General features: G+C 53.3%; 1 protein-coding gene across 2 annotated transcripts in view; it reads right to left on the bottom strand.

Moving 5' to 3' along the window:
• Positions 1 to 689: 689 nt before the first annotated feature.
• Positions 690 to 19471, bottom strand: part of crp (transcription factor cropped) — a 63041-nt gene continuing 44259 nt past the window's right edge. For both annotated transcript variants that reach the window (XM_037421294.2, XM_075878324.1), the window contains exons 3-5: positions 3303 to 3474; positions 2101 to 2315; positions 690 to 1521 (exon numbers count right to left, since the gene is read on the bottom strand). In XM_037421294.2, the coding sequence (XP_037277191.2) occupies positions 964 to 1521; positions 2101 to 2315; positions 3303 to 3474 (945 nt within the window). In that variant the 3' untranslated portion in view covers positions 690 to 963. The remainder of the gene's footprint in view (positions 1522 to 2100; positions 2316 to 3302; positions 3475 to 19471) is intronic.

The raw sequence follows: 19471 nt of genomic DNA, 5'->3' as shown, positions 1-19471 counted from the left end.
TACTGTGTTCAACCCCCCTTTTTCTCCCCCACCTCCTACTTTCATCAGTTCACGAATCACAATGTGTGTCCAAGTATGCACTGGTGCAGTTTGCACTATAGAAGCCAACGACAGTGCACTATGGCCCATTTGGTCAATGCCACAAGCTGAAGGACCCTGGCAAAGCTTTTGCGGGGTCAATCAATGCAGAATTGAACAAACACAACAACAAAAGAAAGCATCCATACAAATGTATGTACACCACTCATGTTAGCCGACAAAACGCTTTCGAATGTTGAACTAGAGTTGCACACTAACATACCAGGCTTATCCCACTGAAGAATGACGGCAAAACGAACCAGAATTGGTGCAATGAGAACAAACGCTGCAGGGGAAATCAAAATTCTGCTTGTCAAGATAGTGAGCTAACTTGAAAACTCTGGCACAATAACATGACCACATTTACTAATAGCCACTACACTATTGTAAACAGCTCTTTTGGCATGTTTCATTAGAAGAATGGGGAGTAAAGAAGGGTAAACAGAACGCACACACAAAACCTTGCTGCTGCTTCGGTCTAGAGATAGCACAAGAACGAGTTGTGTAAAATGGCATTTAAGCTATGCAAAATGAACCAGGAGGCAGTGAGAGCATCGCCTGACAAAAGTTTCAAGAGTTTTTGTCCCCGTAACCTGGAATGCACTTTCTCAGAAGTGTCTCGGCATGTCCCCTTACCCTTCCCACGCAGTGTCAAACACTTGAAAATGCTGTGGTGTAGGTATACGTATATGTGTGTCCCTGTTCCGCGTGTATGTACTTGTATACGTGTATGTCTCCACCGGTGGCCCTCTTGTTTTATGTGTGGGCGTGTACACTCCAGATTTGTATTTTTGTTGCGGCCAAGCAGTAGCGCAGAAGAGCGAGAGAGGGTGAACCGGGCTCCCCCCACCCTGGGAGAAAATGGCCTCCATGGAGAGACAGCCGTTAAGAGTGGTTCGCCACAATGACCCCTGGCCGACGCGTCGCCGTGCCGCACTGGATCACTTGCTGACGCAGCGCAGGCTCGTGAACCACCAGCACATTCAAGCTGCTGCGCAGCATGCCGCTGTCGCCGCCGGGGGGGCTCATTCGCTCGGGCGCAGCGCTGTGGGGCTCATCATCACGGAACAGGTGGTCCCCCTCGAGGTGCCGAATGGCCTCCACGATGGTTTCCAAGTTTTGGCGGGACGTGCTGGCATGGTATGGTGACGTGCACGGAGAGGACTGAAGCGGCGGCGCAACGGCCTCCTCCCGAACAGCCATGGTGGGCGCCACAGTACCTGCAGCAGGTGCTGCGGGCTGCATGGAGTGCGTGCTCAGATCCTGGGGCAGATCGGCTGTGGGGCTGGGCAGAGGCTCTGCCGGCTGTGGGTGTGCTCTCGGCGGGCTGGCACCACCTGCTGGTAAGGTGACAGGCGCCGGTGCTGAAGAGAACTGCGGCGCCACTAATTCGGGAGTAGGCTGGGCCACCACCAAAGCGGTTGGTGTTGTGTCAGCGACATCCTGAAAAGTTCAAAAAGGAGAGGCAAAAATTTTTAGTTCTGACCCTTTCGCGAGCAGACATTCAAAAGATTCATCTGGTGCAAATCGAGATGCTGACACAGATGCTATGAAAAGTCAAGACACTCATGAGAGAAGTACTCAAGAAAGAGCAAAGGCATAGTTGTTCAAGATGGTGCAGCTGCATTACAAACAGTGGCTGGCATCACGTTAGCAATAAGGCAATGAAGACTGGTGTGACAAAAAGTAAGAGAAAACAGTAAGCAGAAGCACTGCACAACTTTCTGACATGTTCGAATAGGCAGAAATTAGAGTATCATCCACAACATTCTTATTCTTCCACAGGAACATCATGGTGTTTTCCTTAAAATTTACCTAATGAAATGCAGCATCAAAACATGCAAAGTCCCTCAAGTGTCAATAATGTAACAAAGGACAGTAAAGAACATTTACACTGCAATCACGTGTGTGAGAATTTGTATTATATACCATCTTGATTGCCACTAATCACACAGCCACATAAAGCTGGAGCTCACACTTAGTCTGATAGTAACACTGTACAAGCAACAGATAAGCAATCACCTCTGTTTTGACCTTGAGATGAGGTGCCACAGCAGGTGCCTCTCTGATCCGTTCAGCGTAAGCCTGCGATTCCATTCCACGTGCCTGGTCCTCTAGGATCATTCGCAGCCTTCTCTCCCGATCAAGCTGCCCTCTGAGGTCAACAAGCTCACGCAGGACGTCTTCCTTTGTGTCAGTGTCCTGTGGGCTCATTCCAGCGATTCCCTCATCATCCACTGCAACAACAAAAAACACGCGAGGAAATGATCACAGTTAAGAAGACTGGGTGGCTCAAAGTGAAACGAGTAGAGGAAATTGCAATATGTCAAAGAATATGCATCATACATGCTTTTAGTCATTGAGTGTTGTTCATTTTTGGCTATTAAAAGACGACCATGCAACAATAGCCCAGATATGAAAGCTTTCAGCCAAGTAGCAGCGAGTGGTTTCTTCAAGAAATACTGCCACTTATCAGTGCACTAAATTCAATCTGCACATCAACAATGCTTCAAAACATTGTCACAGGCCAGTGCCATGAAGAAGACACTTGGGTCAGTCCTGCTTAAGATGATTTGAGGCAGTGATAGCTAATTGCTTTCTTAATTAGGGCAGTTTATCTGTTTGTACATATATCTCTATAAGGCTATATGTATTCATCCTTTACACGAAACTTTGACAAATGCCCTAGTTACAATTTGTGCTGAGAATTTAAAAAAAAACGACGCTAACATTAAGCTGAGCGAAGTGCCTAAAATAGATCCGACTCAGACCAGCCTGAGCCAAACTGCGCACTGCCCACATGCTAAGGTAACTGCTGGTATTCAAAAGCTGGACCGTTATTTCGCAGCATGGAGCATGAAGAGCTAAAATCAGCCAGCGATGTTAAATGTGTTGTAGTACTTAACTATCAAGTGGCTCTCGAATATGGCGAACTCATTATGAACTTTCTGAATGCATCTTCAAGTAGTCTCACAGCAACAATGACAATGCTTTCATCCATCGATGTAAAGAAGGGGCAAAAAAAGCAGAAAAATGAGGACTGAAGTGCTGCAGTGCTTACTTTTGGGAAGATTAAAAGAGGAAAAGCATGTGGAAAAGAGTGGACGGGCAATAAGGACAGCATCCGCCCTACGCCCTTGTGAGTGCCTCATCTCGTGTTCTAATTTTCCCAAAAAGCTATGCACTACCTCACAAAATGTCAAGTATTGTTAAACTGTGCTTACAGTGGTCGCCTTTCTTGCGCTTGGGCAGGGGCGAATCTGAAGAAGAACCATCACTGTCTTGGCTCATCTGGCAGTTGAGGAGGCGCTTCAGTTGGCTGTTCTGCGACAGCAGGCGTGTCTTCTCCTGCTCCAGCTGGTAGATGTACTCAGCTGTGTGCTGCAATATCGCAGCCTGCGCAGACACAAGACAAAGGGGAAAAAAAAAGTGTTAAAGAATGGCGTTGGTGTACGTGAACTCATACTAGAGAAAAGCCATTTCTGGTTACATGCAGCAATGCATGGTGGTACAAATCTGATGGCTTCTTTAGACATGTAAAGTTGTAGCTGTTTTTTTTTTTTTCATCTCCATTGGTGCATGTGCAGATCAAGTGATAAGCATAAAAAAATTGGCGCATCTTCCACTAAGTTGTGCGAGGCTGGTTCACAGCAAAGTTGCTGGACCCCAGGGTTATTCAATCAAATGAGTCGTGAAACTCCCCCCATAGGCTCCGTGTATCGAAATCCGAACACATCATTGGCCCAGATGTCGGTAGTGAGCCGATTGTCGCGCCACCTGTTGATTAGCACATCCACTATTAAACGCGTTATTTGTGTTATTGCTCCCAGATGTCACGACAGTCTACTAAATCTCTACTAAATCTCCAAAAATAGGGCCAATTGCGTGTCCTGGTTTCGGAACGCAGTTTTGCAACTGGTATAACTGAATAACTCTGTGTGGACGCCTGTCTGGTTCTGGCTTGGCCTTTAACCTCTCAATGTGTGTGGGTATATATATATTAGCGCGACTCCGTATGCGTCTGGGAGTGTCCTAGAGAGGGCTCTCAGTCCCTCTCCCCCTCCTGAGTGCTCGCGGTTCGAACGAGGTGTCGACGGCGGCGTCGAACGGAAGTGGGGCGTGGGAGTCGTCGACCGGATGCCTCGATTCGAAGGCGGATGCCGTCAACAGCTGAGAGACGCGCCCGCTCAGCTCGGAGCGGCCCGCTTGTGTCTGCTGGCATGGCGAGCCGCGATCGTCATATATTTCGGTAACTGCAGGCCGCAAAATAGAAGGCGGTAAATGATAAACAAAAAAAGGCAGAGAAATAATTTCACATCGCGCCACTAAATGACCCCCCCGCCCCCCGAAAAAAAAAATAAAGAGCTAGCTAGACATGTCTTGGGGCGTATTTTCGGACAGACCCGTGACAAGCAGCTCGTAAAATAATTATGCACCACAGTCGACTGGAACGCCTTCATTTCTTCGAGATTAAAATGATTACCGGAGAAAACGAGATAACTGTCGATGTCTCCGCAACAAATGTCCGCAAATGTGTTCACGTCACTTGAAGTGCGCGGTCACAGCGTGAAGGGGGTCGACGCTATCGCACATTTCCACCTTTTCGGCATAGCGAAGGCGCCCAGGCCCCGTAAGATCCGAATAAGTCGGGTCCCAAAAGAACAAACTTTGCAATGGATGCCCACCCATTTCCACGAAGTGAATCGTGACGAGTGGGCGAAGCTATGGGTATAGTATTGGTCAGTAACCGTACGTTACCCGAGCTTAGCCCCGCATCTTAACGTAAGGTGTACATTAATATGCACATTTATTTCACGTTCCGCTCGTCTTAGGCAAGTCAAGGTGGATTTAGAGAATGCTAGAGTCGACGCATCGAAAGTGTCTCAAAGAACGCGCCATCTTACCGGTGGCAAGATACCATTTTAATAAGGGTAACTTGTTGGGAGACACGAGCGCTCGATGTAGGCCTTCGTGTTAGTGGTTTCCCTGAGAAGCCTCAACATCTAGGCACGAGATCAACTAAAGAAACACTCTTCTCGATAGGCTACTTTTGCCGGGAACAGTGATCCCTTACCTTATAATTAGTCTATGTCTACGCTGAGGTCTATTGTAAAACCCATGTGTGTGTGTCACGTGTTTCAGCTATAGCGAGGGTTCTATATAAAGACCAGATACCCAGAAGCTTCGCCCTAATTAAAAGCGAGCGACAACATGCTTTCTCACAACGGTTTGCACTTGTTCCCCTGCTCGCTTGCGGAAGTAAACAGACAGTTCTAGCAAGCAATGCAACATCAGGTATGCACAGTCGGCATTATAGTGAAAGAAGAAAAGAAAGCTTTCATCGCCACAATCCTGAAGTTTAAGCAGCGACAGCGCAGGTCCGACTGTAAAATAGTGGGACAGGGTTGATGATTATGTAAGGGCGCCCCCTTGTACGCACAAGGTGGGAGGAGCGACATTTCATTGCAGCACCCCCCTCCTTAAAAATCAATGTATGGGGCAGACTTTGCGTTCCCCTTTCTTAGAGGACTCCCCCCCCCCCCCCCTTCTCGTGCGCCCGCCTATGTCAAAGTACGCTTGTGGTAATCGCGCAGTGTCTTGGCCGCACTGTCGCCACACCAGAATCCCGCGTATACTGCAGGAGCAGACTGCGCTACTAGGTGCATGGGTTCACAAGCACGCACTCAGCCTGGCAATTCGCGTCTCCCAGGGATCTCGACGTGTGCCATTTCGGGTGGCACCGGTCGATCGCGACTCCCTTTCTTCGCCGTCGACCTGCGAGAGAGGCCGCCGTGCACGCCTTTGCTGCCGGAGTAGTAAAACACGCCGCCCGCGGAAGAAATGTAACTCGAAGCTTTCGACGCGCACGGCCAGAACTTGTGTGCCGAGAAGATAAAGATAACCGTTTCCTTTCTTTATTCTCACCGCTGCGCTCATTCATTCGCGCGAGACTCGGCCGATTCGTCAGCGAGGCCAACGTCCACAACAAACAGCGCACCTGCTCGCGTCTGGCTGATAGGTTCACAGCGTACGGCTTCCGGAGCGCCCTCTAACGGTTCAATTAAAGATAACAATAAAGGAAAAATGGAGCGAGAAACGGGATCCACATAAGCAAATAGGACTCCAGTGTTGCGCTGCAGCTGACAACCTACTAGCTCAAGGCTTCCCTGAAGCGCAACTGCAAGGAGAAGCCGCAATTCGAGAGCTTTATTCCACGCCCCCTCCAGCCCCCCCCCCTTTTTTTTTTCTATAGCGCATACAAAACAAGAATATGCTGAGCCGAACTGCTGCTTTTCTTGTGCAAGACACTCAAGCGCGCCACTTCGTAACGAGCCTCTTTCGAAACAAAACCGCCCGAGCTTCGCAAAGCCGAGCGGAAGGAATAAAATGAATCTTCAGCTCCCTGCGTGATGGGCGCGCTTACGCGGCGAGAACCAAATCGGTCCCCACCCCATCGAGATCCCGCTGCCGCCTTTGCGAGTTCCACGGTGAGCGACAATTGCCCGGCCGCACAGTGCAGCTGCTCGGGTGAACACGTGTACGCACGGTCAACTGCGCGCGCCACCGACGCTCAAATTAGCGAGAACGAGGAATGGGGGCTAAGCGAGAGGCGTTACGCAGCGAACCGCGAAAAAACAAGTTCGCGTTACACGAGGTCTCATATGCTCCTCCTCCTGGACAGCGATCAGTAATGAGCCTGTAGAACATTTTTTTTTTTTTTACGGAAGCGGTTGCTCGCATCCATGGAAGGAGCAGCACACACTGACGGCAATGCAGCGCACTTCGTATACGGAACGTCTTTTTGCCACGCTCGCTTGAACTCGTCCGCGTGGAAAGTGCCAGCACGCCACGCGACTAAGGAGTGTCAACGCTTCGAAGGATTTTCTTGCGAAGCACGCCTTTTTTTTTTTTTTTTGGACAGCGTGCTCTCGAATAAAACGGAGTCGCGATTAGGTTAATGTAGAGACAAGCGCAAATACCGCAGCTTTCCGAGAGACTTCACAGCGGTGGCTAAAAAAGAAAGTAGCAAAGCAGGGGCGAAGCGTCACTACGCCTGCCAAGTCTTACACATATGTACAGGAGAGGGAAGGGGAGGCAGTTATCCCAGCACACTGAATCGTCTACCAGTCCCAGGCAAAAAACAACCGCATGTAGAGGGACGCGCCTCCCAAAGCAGGCGACGGAGCACTCGCGCGGCTGTGTGGTTAAAAGCTCCCTCCTCCCACGCCCTTGTTTACGTAAGCGAACACTTCGGGCTACCAGTCCGTGGTGGCACAGCATAGAAGCCGTCGTGCAGGTTCCCACTTCCTGGAAGACGTTGCCGCGCAAAGTGCAACCGGAGGCCGAGAAGGCTGGCCGGGCTTTGCCGGAGAAGCACGATTAATCGGAGCCCGCGATAGCGATGACGCCTCCGGAATGCAGCGCGGCCGAGGTGTGGCCACCACCCGCTGGACGGCTTCCCTGCCCAAGGGGAGGCAATGCACGCAAGCCAGCCCGGCAATCCTCTCCCCCTCGCGCAACCTGTTCGAAATGAACAGCTGATAGTCTGCGCCGGTTAACGAGCAGATGGAGCAGTGCAACTTTGCCGTTGCCACACCACAGTGCGATGCATCAGCGCGGCAAAGCAGGAAATGGCGAATCAGTCACGTTGTACGAACGGCAGTTTTGTTCCTACGGTAGTTGATTCGCGGGGCGTGTGGTCCGAATAGTAGAGAGAGGCGCGGCGCTAAAGCGGAATGGTCTGCAACGGTGCTATGTTGCTTCTGCTCGACGAAGAACCGGCTGCTAAAGCACAGCCGGTTCCAAACGCAGGGACTACAAGGAGCATTTGCAAAGGACCGGCCAACGGCCCCGCTCAAATCGACCGCGCTCGGATGCTCGGAGCGTGTAGACCAGCGGATGATTCACTCGGGGTTCGACAGATGGCGCAGCGGTTCCGACGACGGGACGGAAATCGGCGGCTGCCTCTCTCCGCACACACAGCGTCGAACAGTAGCGGCAGCCGCCGGGACTGAGAGAGAGAGATGGGAAGGCGGGAAATGCGGTAACTGCGTTCCAGAATCGCTTTATCGCCGCCGCCGCCGGCCTTCGTAGTAGTGTCGAAATATTGGCCGTGGTTCCGCCACATTCCGCAGCGTTCGCTGCCCGTTCTTCAGTTCGCCACTTATACAGCCACCAAACGAGGTGGCGAGGGGTGGAGGCGCAGAGTGCCACGGCTCCCTCTTCCACCTCTCTGCGCGCACTGCAAAAGGGGGAAGTTTGTCGCACGAGGAAAGGCACGCGCTTCCGCGGACCGCCCCAAAAGTCAAGGCCGCAGCGTCGACCTTTCCGCCGCGAAACGTCTCGATGCGCGCACTACGCCGCTTTTTATTTATTTCCACGCTTCCTGCGGATTTTCACGAACAACCCCCTCGGCCGACCCTCGGGCAGCGCAGGCAGGGTCAACCCGGGTCATCAATGCCGGTAATGGATTAAGATCTGTCCAATGCGAGGAATGTTTCCACGCATGGAGGTTATCGTATAGAAAACATAATATATATATACACTAACAGCAAATACAGTAAAAAAATTGACGCGGAAAAACAAAGCATAAAGGTAAACCTCCGTTTTATCGTTATTTCAGAAGGAAGCGAGTGAAAAAGATACTACGTACGGGAAACCTTTGCGAAACGCCAAGCAAACGATTGCTAACAAGCCGCTGCGCCAGGCAGGTCCGGAGGAATGCGGCATTAAATATTGCCAGTCACGCAAAGGTGGACACAATTAGTACGCTCTTACAACCCCTCGTCGACTAGCTATCGAGCAAACAGAATAGTGTGCACACTTTCAAGCTTTACGGACGCGGTTTCGGAAAACTTTCAGCGCAAGACGGAAAGAGGAGAAATAATGTGATAAAGGTAGGGAGGTTAAACTAGACTACGCCCAGTTTGCTACCCTACACGGGAAGAGAGAGGAATGAGGGAGAAAAAGAGGTGGAGGAGGAGATTGCACCTAACACACACACACACACCGCAAACAGCGCAGGTTTCTCACACTTGCGATAAGCTAGCTGAGCCACGCTGGCTCCGCCCGCTAGCGTCATACTGTGACCTTGACCTAATTCTGGAGACACACTGTCGGGTACGTTTAACGCTTGAAAATTGTGAAGCGTGTTGCTCTGCGCTGCAGCCTCCACTTGAAAGGCACCACGCTGATTCCATTGCACGCGCAGTTTCACGAAACATACGCATACGTCAATAGTGAAGCTAGAACTCACAGCCGAGGTATATATATTTATTTTCCAATATCAACACTGTCTGCTCGCAGCTCGAAAAGGCGCTAAGATCACAGACAAGTACCCGACAGATGATAGCCACTTGAGACTACCGTTTCACGCAGCGAAAAGGACAGGTACGTAAACACACCGTTTTGTATCGCGAACCGCAAAGTAGGTTAAATTACCAAAGAGACGCCCTGGCCCCCTAAAACTGCCGTGGGCAGGCCTAGCCCGGACAAGCGTAGCACCTACCACACCAACCACTGCAGAGCCCCGCCCAACGGCGTACAGAAGCCCAAAAGCCGCGACTGGCGATCGCTCCGCAGCAGTGGCGAAATCTGGACGGCCGGGACGGCTCTCCATTGAGGAGAGAGCCAGCAGCGTTCGGACACAGGGGCTGCGCTGCCGGCGACCGGGCAGCGCGGGCGGAGGGGCCGAATTCCCCGAGACAACCCCCCCCTCCAAACACCAGCGCGACAAGGCGGCGTGGGAACCGCTCGATTTTTGCCTCGCGGTGGTGCAGCATTTTTTCGGCGGGGGGCCCCCCCGAGGAAGACTTGAGAAAGAGAGACGACGTCCAAGAAGCCGGCGGGGGACCGGTTTCCGGAGAGACTCCCCCCCCGCCCTTCAACGCCATCTCCTTCCCTACCGCGTATACACACATGCGGCCGCTTTGGGCGGTGGCGGCGATCCGAAAAGAGCGCGCACGGCATTCCACTTCGAAGAAGAAGACGACTGGACTGACTCCTATAGGCCAAAAGAATTCGCGCGCGCGTGCTCCCGCCGTTGTGGAGAGTAGGCCCCGGCGTTCTTCTTCCGCGCATGCCAAGGTGGAAGCAAGAAAAACCAATGGTCACGCACGCGCGCTCCACGAGGCGTAGCGCTCGCAACCGGTTCGAGATATGCAAAGAGACCCTCCCTCCTCCTCCTTCCGCGGAGCCGACCAACTTGGGACCCAGCCTGGTTGCCGCGCACTCGCCAACAGCCGCTTCGCCCCCCCCCCCAACCTTCCCGAATTTCTTCTCTGGCGGGACAGCACGATAGGAGTGCGAGCCCTGGCTATGGTGGAGAGCGAGAAAAACAAATAAACAAAAGAGACGAGCCTTCGTTCGTCACGCCCCATATGTTAAAGAAGAGTGGTGGCGGCTGCGCGGTGGTTATACGCCGTCGTGAGTTCCGATTCTGGTGCCACGTTTGCTCAGACGCGGCTGAACGTTTAACAGGCTGGTTTTTTCTTTCTTTCTTGACGTTTAACGGCGCGCCCACTGTGACCACAGTAAAGAAAAAATATATATAAATACAAGAACGCTCGTATATAGCGGAAGCCCTGAGCAACGCACGGAGAGAAGCACCGCTGGCGACTGCGAAGCCTATCCCGACACACGCACGAAATTACAAATCGCGGGTTGACGACTTCGTTTGCGCTGCTGAAGTAGCAGACAATGCGAGCCTCGCAGTCCCCCCCCCCCCCCCCCCCCAAGTTTCCGCAAAACACATTACAGCCGGTGTCTGCAACGACCGGAATCCAGCGACGCCTTCGAACTCTGCCCATCGCCAGGAATGCACTCGGCGCAGATAATGCAGCCGTAAGCTGCGGGTTATTCATCCAGTAGAGGAGTATAAGCAGGAGCAAGCCGAGAGAGAGAGAGATGAAAAGAGGCGCTCAGTGCTTCGGCGGCGGCACTTATCACCGCTTGCCTCCCAAGGCGAAGAACCCATCTCCCGCCGCACCCTGGCCGCACCGCCAGATCAAAGGGAACCCTCCTTCTCGCCGTCGCCTCACATCGCGCGCCGCCGCCGGCGACAGGCACAGCGGCAGTGTGCACGCGCATTGCGCAAACCATTACGCTCTCGTCGGCCAACTGGACATTCGGATACAGCCGCAAGCAAGAGGAACGCCAGAGAGCAAATATTGAGTTTACACGAAGGCACTCGAGGGCAGACGACCCGACTTCTTCCCTGCAGCGTTCCTCAAGTTCACGAGCAAGAACAGCTGAGACCCGCGCTAAGCGGGCCGTACGATCTCATTGCTGAGCAATAGGCAGGGTAGGTAACAGACTAAAGATGAAAATGACGGCGTCAAATACAACAGCTTCGCAAGTTGTCGTAGCACTGGCCTGTCTCTCGAATAACACGTCGCTTTTAAGATTAGCGAACGACGTGTAATCGAACAAAGTCGGCAACTAGCGATAGCTACTGCAGTTTTGAGTGAGCAGTTATCAATTCAGACGCTGTTCTTACGGTCTCATATGTATTTTCCTTAAACGACTAGTAGGCGAAAGGCACGCTTTTCTTCTCAGTCGATTGCACTAATCCCCCTCCCCAAAAGCTAGTACTCGCAAAAGAATTTCGCCGAAGTGTGGGCAACACGCAAGGGCTCCGTAGGCATTGAAGGCTACCTGCAGCTCACGCGGTTTTGTGGCATAACCTTCCTGTAGCGGCCCACCTGTGAACAAGCGATGACGTCACCCATGGCCATTGGTGACCATGGATGACGTCATTCCATGATGACTTTTTGCACCTCTCGCGTTGACGGCGACGGTCACTTCTCGCACTTGATGAGGCTTAAAAGGACCCTGAAACACTTTTTCAAGTAACCAAGGAATGTATTCACTAAAAGAGCTTATTGCCTTACGAATTAAACGGCGAAACAATCTTTAAGAATCCGTCCAGTACGAACAGTGTTACTAAGATTTGTTGCACGCTGCAATCGCATTCTCTCTCATCCCGACGAAAAAAGCGCTGGAAGCTAAGCAGGGAGGATTATTCCGGGACCGGGTAGAAGGGGAAAGAGCGAGTAGGTGGGTCCCTATTCCACCCGCTAAGCAGGGAGGGATGGCACAAGTACGCTCTAACATGGGCAAAGAAAAGGCGTCACGCGCACCTCGTAACATTGAGCACTTTTTTTTCTTCGATGTGCGGCTTTTTCACGCGGGGACAAGACCCCCCCCCCCCCCCCCGTCGGCGACACCATTCCTACGCGCTGCTCCCCTTTATGCCTTCCCTTGTCTCGTGTCTTACTTTTTTTTACGCGCAACGTTATTTGTCCCTCTAAGGACCAAACGCACCATGTTGAAATCAGTCAATAACTGATAGAGGGAACTTCAAGCTTCCTCCGTCATTTGTCGAGAGAAGAGAAAGCAATTTTTACCTGACATCAACCATTTATAGTGAATTGCATGCCAGGTGCTGCGCTATATTATTTGGCTCGCGTGGTTTCAGGAACCTCTACTACCGATTGGCAGCGTTTTCTGACTTGCAGGGCCCCTTCAACTCTAAAGCTTTCCTCTAAATACGCAGCATAATGATCCGCCAGCCCTGTTGCTTCTTTCAGCAAACGTATCCTTGAAAAAAAAAAGAGAACCACAAAACAACGTACGTAGGCGATGATAGGACGCCATGGTAGGACGGACGCGCGGGCGATTTAGTCGTCAACCGCGCAACGCCAGTGTACTACTATTCTATAGTAGTAAGAAGACGGCGGCGAGCGGGCGCACCTCGTGCTATACTCGTACTGCCAAGCCCCGGAACTAAGCAGGGCGCAATCGTTCCGCTCGGATGGAGCACGTGGCCACATGAGGCGTGCAAAGAGCGCACGGTGCAAGAATGCAGTGAAGACGGCAGCTCTTCCCTTCCGGCCACAGCGCGGCGTGCCAGAGCCTGTTGTTAATGCCCACAAACACACGCTTTCGAGAATTGCGACGATGAAAAAAAGCTACCCAAAATCACCCTTATACCGTAAGATGAGTGAAACTGCAGGCCTGCAGCGACATCTTTCGGAACTTGGTGTCGTCACAGCTCAACTGCCTGTGCGCTTGTGAGACCAAATGCAAACGTAAATGAGAGCGGACGTTGTGTAAGCGCAGGTATGACAGCTCAACAAGCTCACAGATCAACACTTATTGAAAGAAGAAATCTATCGGATGTTCAAAAAAAGTGCCGCCACATCCACGAAGTGAATGATGATGAGTGGGCGAAGCTCCGGAGGTAAACCTGGTAAACCATGAATCCTCCGTACATTTTGCCCACTCGATTTTATTGCAACGCTCCCCCTAGCGTACGTCGCCGCACTATATTGAACGATGACACGCGCCATATGTGGCATCATTCCTATTTTATAACACTTCGCATCTTTCATAATCAACTACACGTACCGCCGTCTAGTTTATAACATCTTGCATCTTTTGGATGGATGGATGGATGGATGGATGGATGGACGGACGGACGGACGGATGGATATGGCTGTACCCTTTAGATCGGGCTGTGGCTAGCGTAATACTTAATGTCGTCAGCTACAAGTACCGCCATCTAGTGAACACTGCAAGAACTGAACGAGAGGTGGCTACATACAGGGGACGCACAGCCCACGCCTTAAGGAGCTTCGCTCCTAAAACTTTCATTCGCAAACGACGTGGCTACACGCTCAAACACGCAAACGGACCGGGATGCAATTACCCACGAAGCGCACGAGGCGATATGCAAAGCTCATTCCATAAACCTGCCACGAAGATGCGCGCAAAGCAAAAACTCGGGCACCGCGGCTGGAATGCGGAAAGCAGCCACGAAGGACATCGTACCGGGCCAAGGATACCACTAACCGGGAGCAAGCCGCGCTGCTGCTAATCGAAACCGAGAGACTCTGCAATTCTGGCCCCTCCACTACAACACCAATTAACGATAGTTATCACGAGGGCTTGTTTCGCTAGAGCGTGGACACAACACGCACGCCGAACGGAGATCCCAGAAGTGCACGTGGAAGAAGTTTTCGTGCCGTCTCGGGAGCAGCACTAAGGTGCCAGCGGAGGGACGGGGCGAAACCACGTCGACGACGCGTGCCGCTGATAGCCAACCAGGCGAAGAAGAAGACCGTCACTTTCAGGGCCGACGGGCAAAAATACCCAAACAACGGTAGTGGCAGCCCTCCCTCCTTTCTCGGGTGACAGCGCAGGGCTGCCGCAGAGCACGCAAACGCGGCGCGCATTGCCGGCGCGCTTCGCATTCGCGCGCTGAGGGGAAAAAAAAAAGGGGGGGAGGGGAAGGCACGCCAGCAAGCGGCACACAGACACGGCGGCCTCGCGGGCGCTTTCGAGGCGTAGCGGCGGCGCCGCTCTCTCTCAACGCGGCAGAGACCAGAGGAAGACAAAGAGAAAATGCGAACAGTCAGCCGCGGGAGAGAGCGCGAAAGAACGTAGCGTAACGGCAGCAAGCCGAGGTGAGGGGGGGGGGAGTAAAAAAGAAACACAATCAACCAACCCGGCCGGCGGCGAACGTCGCCATATGTTCCGTCAGCTGAGCCGTCGCGCCGTCGCCGACTGCGTCACCGGCGCGTTGGGAGGCGCCGGCAGCTACTGCGTATAACGGCGGCAAACGCGTTTCGCCGGCGCTGAACTAAACCTGGCCGGCGCCCCACAGCTCGGGCAGCCCGAAACCCGGCCGGTGGTACCCAACACTCGCCATAAATGCATCCGCCATTCCAGAAACCGGACCCTCTCAGAGATCCAAATGAAGAGCCGCCGGCACTACAGCCTCCCCCGTTTCCCGCGCTTCTTCGTTGGAGAAGTGTCACTTTCACAAAGCGTTTGTTGGTGCTGCGTTGAATGAGAGCAATGACTGAGAGCAAGGCGCTGCATCGCTCGAAATCGAAAGCGCCGAGTTAATCGACACACCGACGCCCGCACCCCGTGCACTTAGGCTGGCCGCAACAGACGCTTGCACTTTGTGAGCACTGGGTGCTGTTGCACGCCATGCTAGGACGCATTTCCATGCAACCGCAATGACGATGGAGAAACCACGAGCTGCCTCGTGGGAAACTCGCACAACCAGATAACAACAGACAAGAGACGTCGTTTGCAGCCACAATCGTCCAGCCCCACTACAAGCTGCGCGCGCCTTTTCCTTTTCTGTTGCTTTTTTTTTCCACGTCGCGCTCATTTTTTTTTCCTGCTTCCGTCGTGCGTAAGGTCGCTCGGCTTGATTCAGAGAAAGGTTAAACAGCCATTGCTCGCGCCAGAGAGAACCCCGCAGAACATGCCAAACGAGAGGCAGCTTTGTTTATTCTTTTTTTTTTCTGTCGATTTTCTGGCGGTGACAAAGCCGGCGGCCGCATCAAGAGCTGAGAATGTCAGTTTCTTCGAAAGCCAGAAAATGAGCCAAATATGGATCCTCGTTTAATGACCGCTTTTTCTACAAACGTTTCTGAACGCCAACGTAAAAGTTTGTCTCGGCTAGGGCTATACAATTAAATTCACGCTCCAAGACTTTGGTCGCAGTGACACCTGGCTGTATTTCAGAGACCTTCCTTGCGATATGCTGACACGGACAACCGCATAAATAAAGGCTTTCTAAGGTCATTTCGGTGCAAAGCGCCCTTAGAAAAGACTACGTGTTAGTATAAGAAAAATACCGCGGTGTGCCCTTCGCGACGTCTCCAAAAGCAACAAAGACGACACTGTATAGACTTGATAGCCCACATCAGCGAATTTCGACAGTTGCCCTTTACGACTCGAGAGAACACATACACAATACACGCACTAAGTGCACTGTCAGCGCCAGTAGACTCAAATTTCCCTTACTGACTTTGATTTCAAAGCGGGCGAAATTGCGATTTCCAGGACGGAACGACTGCTGTTGTATTAAAAGATCGAAACAAGCAACCCACTCATGTCACTGTGCATCAAGTGCAGTCGCTCCTGTTCCACAACCCTGCTCGCTGGCGTGCAGCGGTACACCGTCAGAGAAGGAGCAATCCGGCAAACAGGCTTCCCAGCAGTACGCTCCATTGGATAATTTCAACTCCTTCACTGACTCCATTTCATTACAGCAGCCGCCGCAGAACATACGTACAAGTGATTTCGCCAGTCCTCACTGCATCGTCACGCAGACCTAACAGTGAGCAAGCACAGCCTCTGTACTCGGTGGGAGAAGCTGGTAAGGCAGCAGCGGGTAATGCTCTGGCGCATACGAGAGTGCGGCTGCGAGTGGTCGGGGGAGCGACCTTAATCAAAACCGCGCTCCCCCCTTCCATCGCCATCCAACGCCAGCTGGCTAACGAGACGAAGGCGTCCGCGGATGGGGGCCGCCGGCTAAATTTGGCCGCGACAAAGCCACGCCGGCGCCTCCTCCTCGAGGCGAGACGCCCACGGCCGGACGCCGCAGTCTTCGGAGTGGCCTTAGCTGTACGCTGCGGCTAAATTTAGTCGAGGAGAGCTGGGCGCCCGAGAAAACCCCTCGTCTAGACGGCGCGTATTTGGGAACACCAGAAGAAAAGTCGCACCCCTCAAGGCATCCGAGAAGGCCGTCCGCAGCGCCAGGACTTTTCTCGACGCGCGCTGGCCCATGCAACAACACACCGACCTCTTGCGAGCTCCCAGGACGAGGCCCATCCGCAGCGCCCACGCTACGAGCGGGAACACGTCGCTGTGCTGGCACTAGTGAGGGCCAGCTCGACAAGCACGTCCCACTTCTCAATGCATTTACGAAAATGACCGCGATGCAAGAGAACCACGACGGCCATACACATTGACACCGATCGAGCAACAGTGTGAGTTGCTTTGCGCTAGTTACGACGTCGCAGTTCTGAAATGCCAGACTGCGCACGCCCCGTCAGCTCTTCGGGTGGGCCCGGTCAACAACTACCCACGAGTAAGGGACATGCGTAACGTCAGCTGACCGACTCAATTCGACGACGCCCGCAGACGCGAGACAGAAACCAGAACAGCGCGAGGGCCTCCTCAATAGCCAGTAGCGAACAAGCGGAGCCAGCGGAAAGATGACAGGGCGAAGCAGATCGATGCGACGTAACCGAAACAAGCCTCGTTGCCGCGCAAGTCACTGGAAAAAAAAAAGGAGGGGGGGGGGGGGGGCGTGCTCGACAAACGTGTTCGCGTGACGAGGGAGGACCCAATCGCGAATAACCGAGTACAGGCCAACACCTTACGGCGCAATCAGCGGTGCAGTGCACACACAGCTGCGCGCGTTCTAACCAAGGCACAAAGCCGCCGCTGCAAGCATTCGCCCTCCCTTCTGCGGCCCACGCATCAAACAAGCAGCCCCGTGCGCGCGCCAGTCACGTCACCCGCGAAGGGTGCCGCTTCATTCAGACACCACCACCAACGGGGCCAGCGAGTCATGGCGGCGCGTTCATTGAGAAGCGGCCGGAATGCGGAAGCCGGTCCGCCAGCTGACTGGGCCGACCTCGACGGCGGCTGAGTCAACGGGCCGCGTGGGCTGCACGTCGTGTTTTCCCAGTCGCCGCTAAACGGGGCCGCTCACGCCGCCGCCGCCTGGGCGGCTTTTACGGACACGTCACCGCCTTCCGAGAACGTGAGGGTAGCGGTGTACGCAGCAGAGTCACGGGGCGCCTACTAAGTACGGCCGACCACTCACCGCTGTACTACTACCACTACCACCCCGAACAAGCGCCCGACAGACCGGAGCCTCGAGCGAGGACGCCAGCTTCGTTGGCGAATGCGCGTGTGAAAGAAGACCTGGCTAGCTGCCGGCCGCCTTGGCTCGCCACGCCGCGCTTCGAGGCCAGCGATTAGAGGAAACAACATACTCGCTTCACGATGTCACACGAGACTGTTGAACTCAACCTGGACACGACTTGGACTCGACCTGAACAAGCAGCACGGCAGCGGGAAACCAAAACATTGACCGACACTACGATAAGAACACGCCGGGTAGGTGCACTCGCCATCGGGTGCCAACTTGGAGAATCTGTGGACCCCCCGCGAAAAGAAAGAAAAAAAAAAGAAAATAAAACGAGGCAGTTGTCGCTCGTTTTTCATCCCGCCCGCGAAAAGTTCCGCCGCCGCCGCGGCACAACAGGGACAACAAGCGGCAGCATGCCGACCGTCCCAAAGCGGGGCACTCGTGTATACGTGCGCCGCCGCACGCCCGCGCCGACTTTCCGGGCGACCTCGCGCATTCCGGGCCGATCTCGAGAGGGGAGACCTTGTCCCTGTTGAAGCCACGCACAACACAGACAAGCGGCAGCTCCCGCAGCAGGACAACAACACTCACCTCTCCGTTACGCCGCCGGATGGCGACGTGCGCGGCCAGGCGCTTCGTGTTCACGCGCGCGTCTCTATGGACAGGTGACAGGTGACGCAGTACGAACGAAGTACGAGTCTCCCGGCTACGCCACGCGGCCACCGCCAATGGTCAATGAAGGAAAAAAGCACGGAATAACATGCGACACGGCGAAGGTACAGGACATGCACGTTCCTGTCCTGTGACTTTCTTCCGTCTTGCGCCACGTTGTTTCGAGTTTTCTTTTACATCATCATGCATTGCCAGCTAGCACAAGAGTCAATCCATTTAGAATGCCCCCTCTAAGAGATGTTTTATCAGCACCCTCTCTATGTCTCCGACGATGACGTTTGCCGCGCCCTGTTGGTCTGTCACCTGGAAAAGCGGGCAAGCTCTCCAGAAGAAGGAGCAAATTATTCACGGTAGGGTTCAGTGAGAAACATGGGGGCATCCACTTAGCAAGTAGCAACAGACCGCAACGGCAAGACGCGGTGCAGAATGATGGCAGCAACGACACAGACGCAGACGTGCAGCAACGGCTGGTCCCATTACTCCCGTCATTCCAGTCGCGTATGCATTACGTTGCTTAACATGCAGACACACGTAATCGTCGGGGGCAACTGAGAATATCCCGTAGTGTGCCAGGTTACCATCGTCAATGCTGAATGCTGGGCTGATTGCTTGTTAAGGCGGAAGGCTCAACGAATGCGAAGTGACCGTCCAAGTAGACACGGGTGATGCAATAAAAACTGGATGACGTTAACGGGGGTTCACGTCACAATTACATTAACCAATGACATCCTCCCAACGTCACATGTAGCCAAATTTTGTGGCGTCACAAGACGACGTCATCATGCGGCTTTCGCCTTCGAGCAGCCTCTTAGTCAAACGCATAAAGCACTGTGCGAGTATTTGGCGTAACTTAATTGAAGTGCTCTGACAGACCGGAATACACGAAACACTTGCCCAATTCGCGTATGCCTCTTCGAGTTTTTAGGCGCGTTAACGACGTTTCTTCATAACCGTAACGGCCGAGTTACCGTTACGCCCGCTACGCAAGGAGAGGGAGACGAGGGTACACCGACTTGCCTCACTGTGAGCCGG

Source organism: Rhipicephalus microplus, chromosome 2 (assembly GCF_043290135.1).
Source record: "Rhipicephalus microplus isolate Deutch F79 chromosome 2, USDA_Rmic, whole genome shotgun sequence".
Taxonomy (NCBI): domain Eukaryota; kingdom Metazoa; phylum Arthropoda; class Arachnida; order Ixodida; family Ixodidae; genus Rhipicephalus; species Rhipicephalus microplus.
The sequence above is the reverse complement of the archived record's forward strand: the minus strand, read 5'-3'. Positions and strand labels throughout refer to the sequence as shown.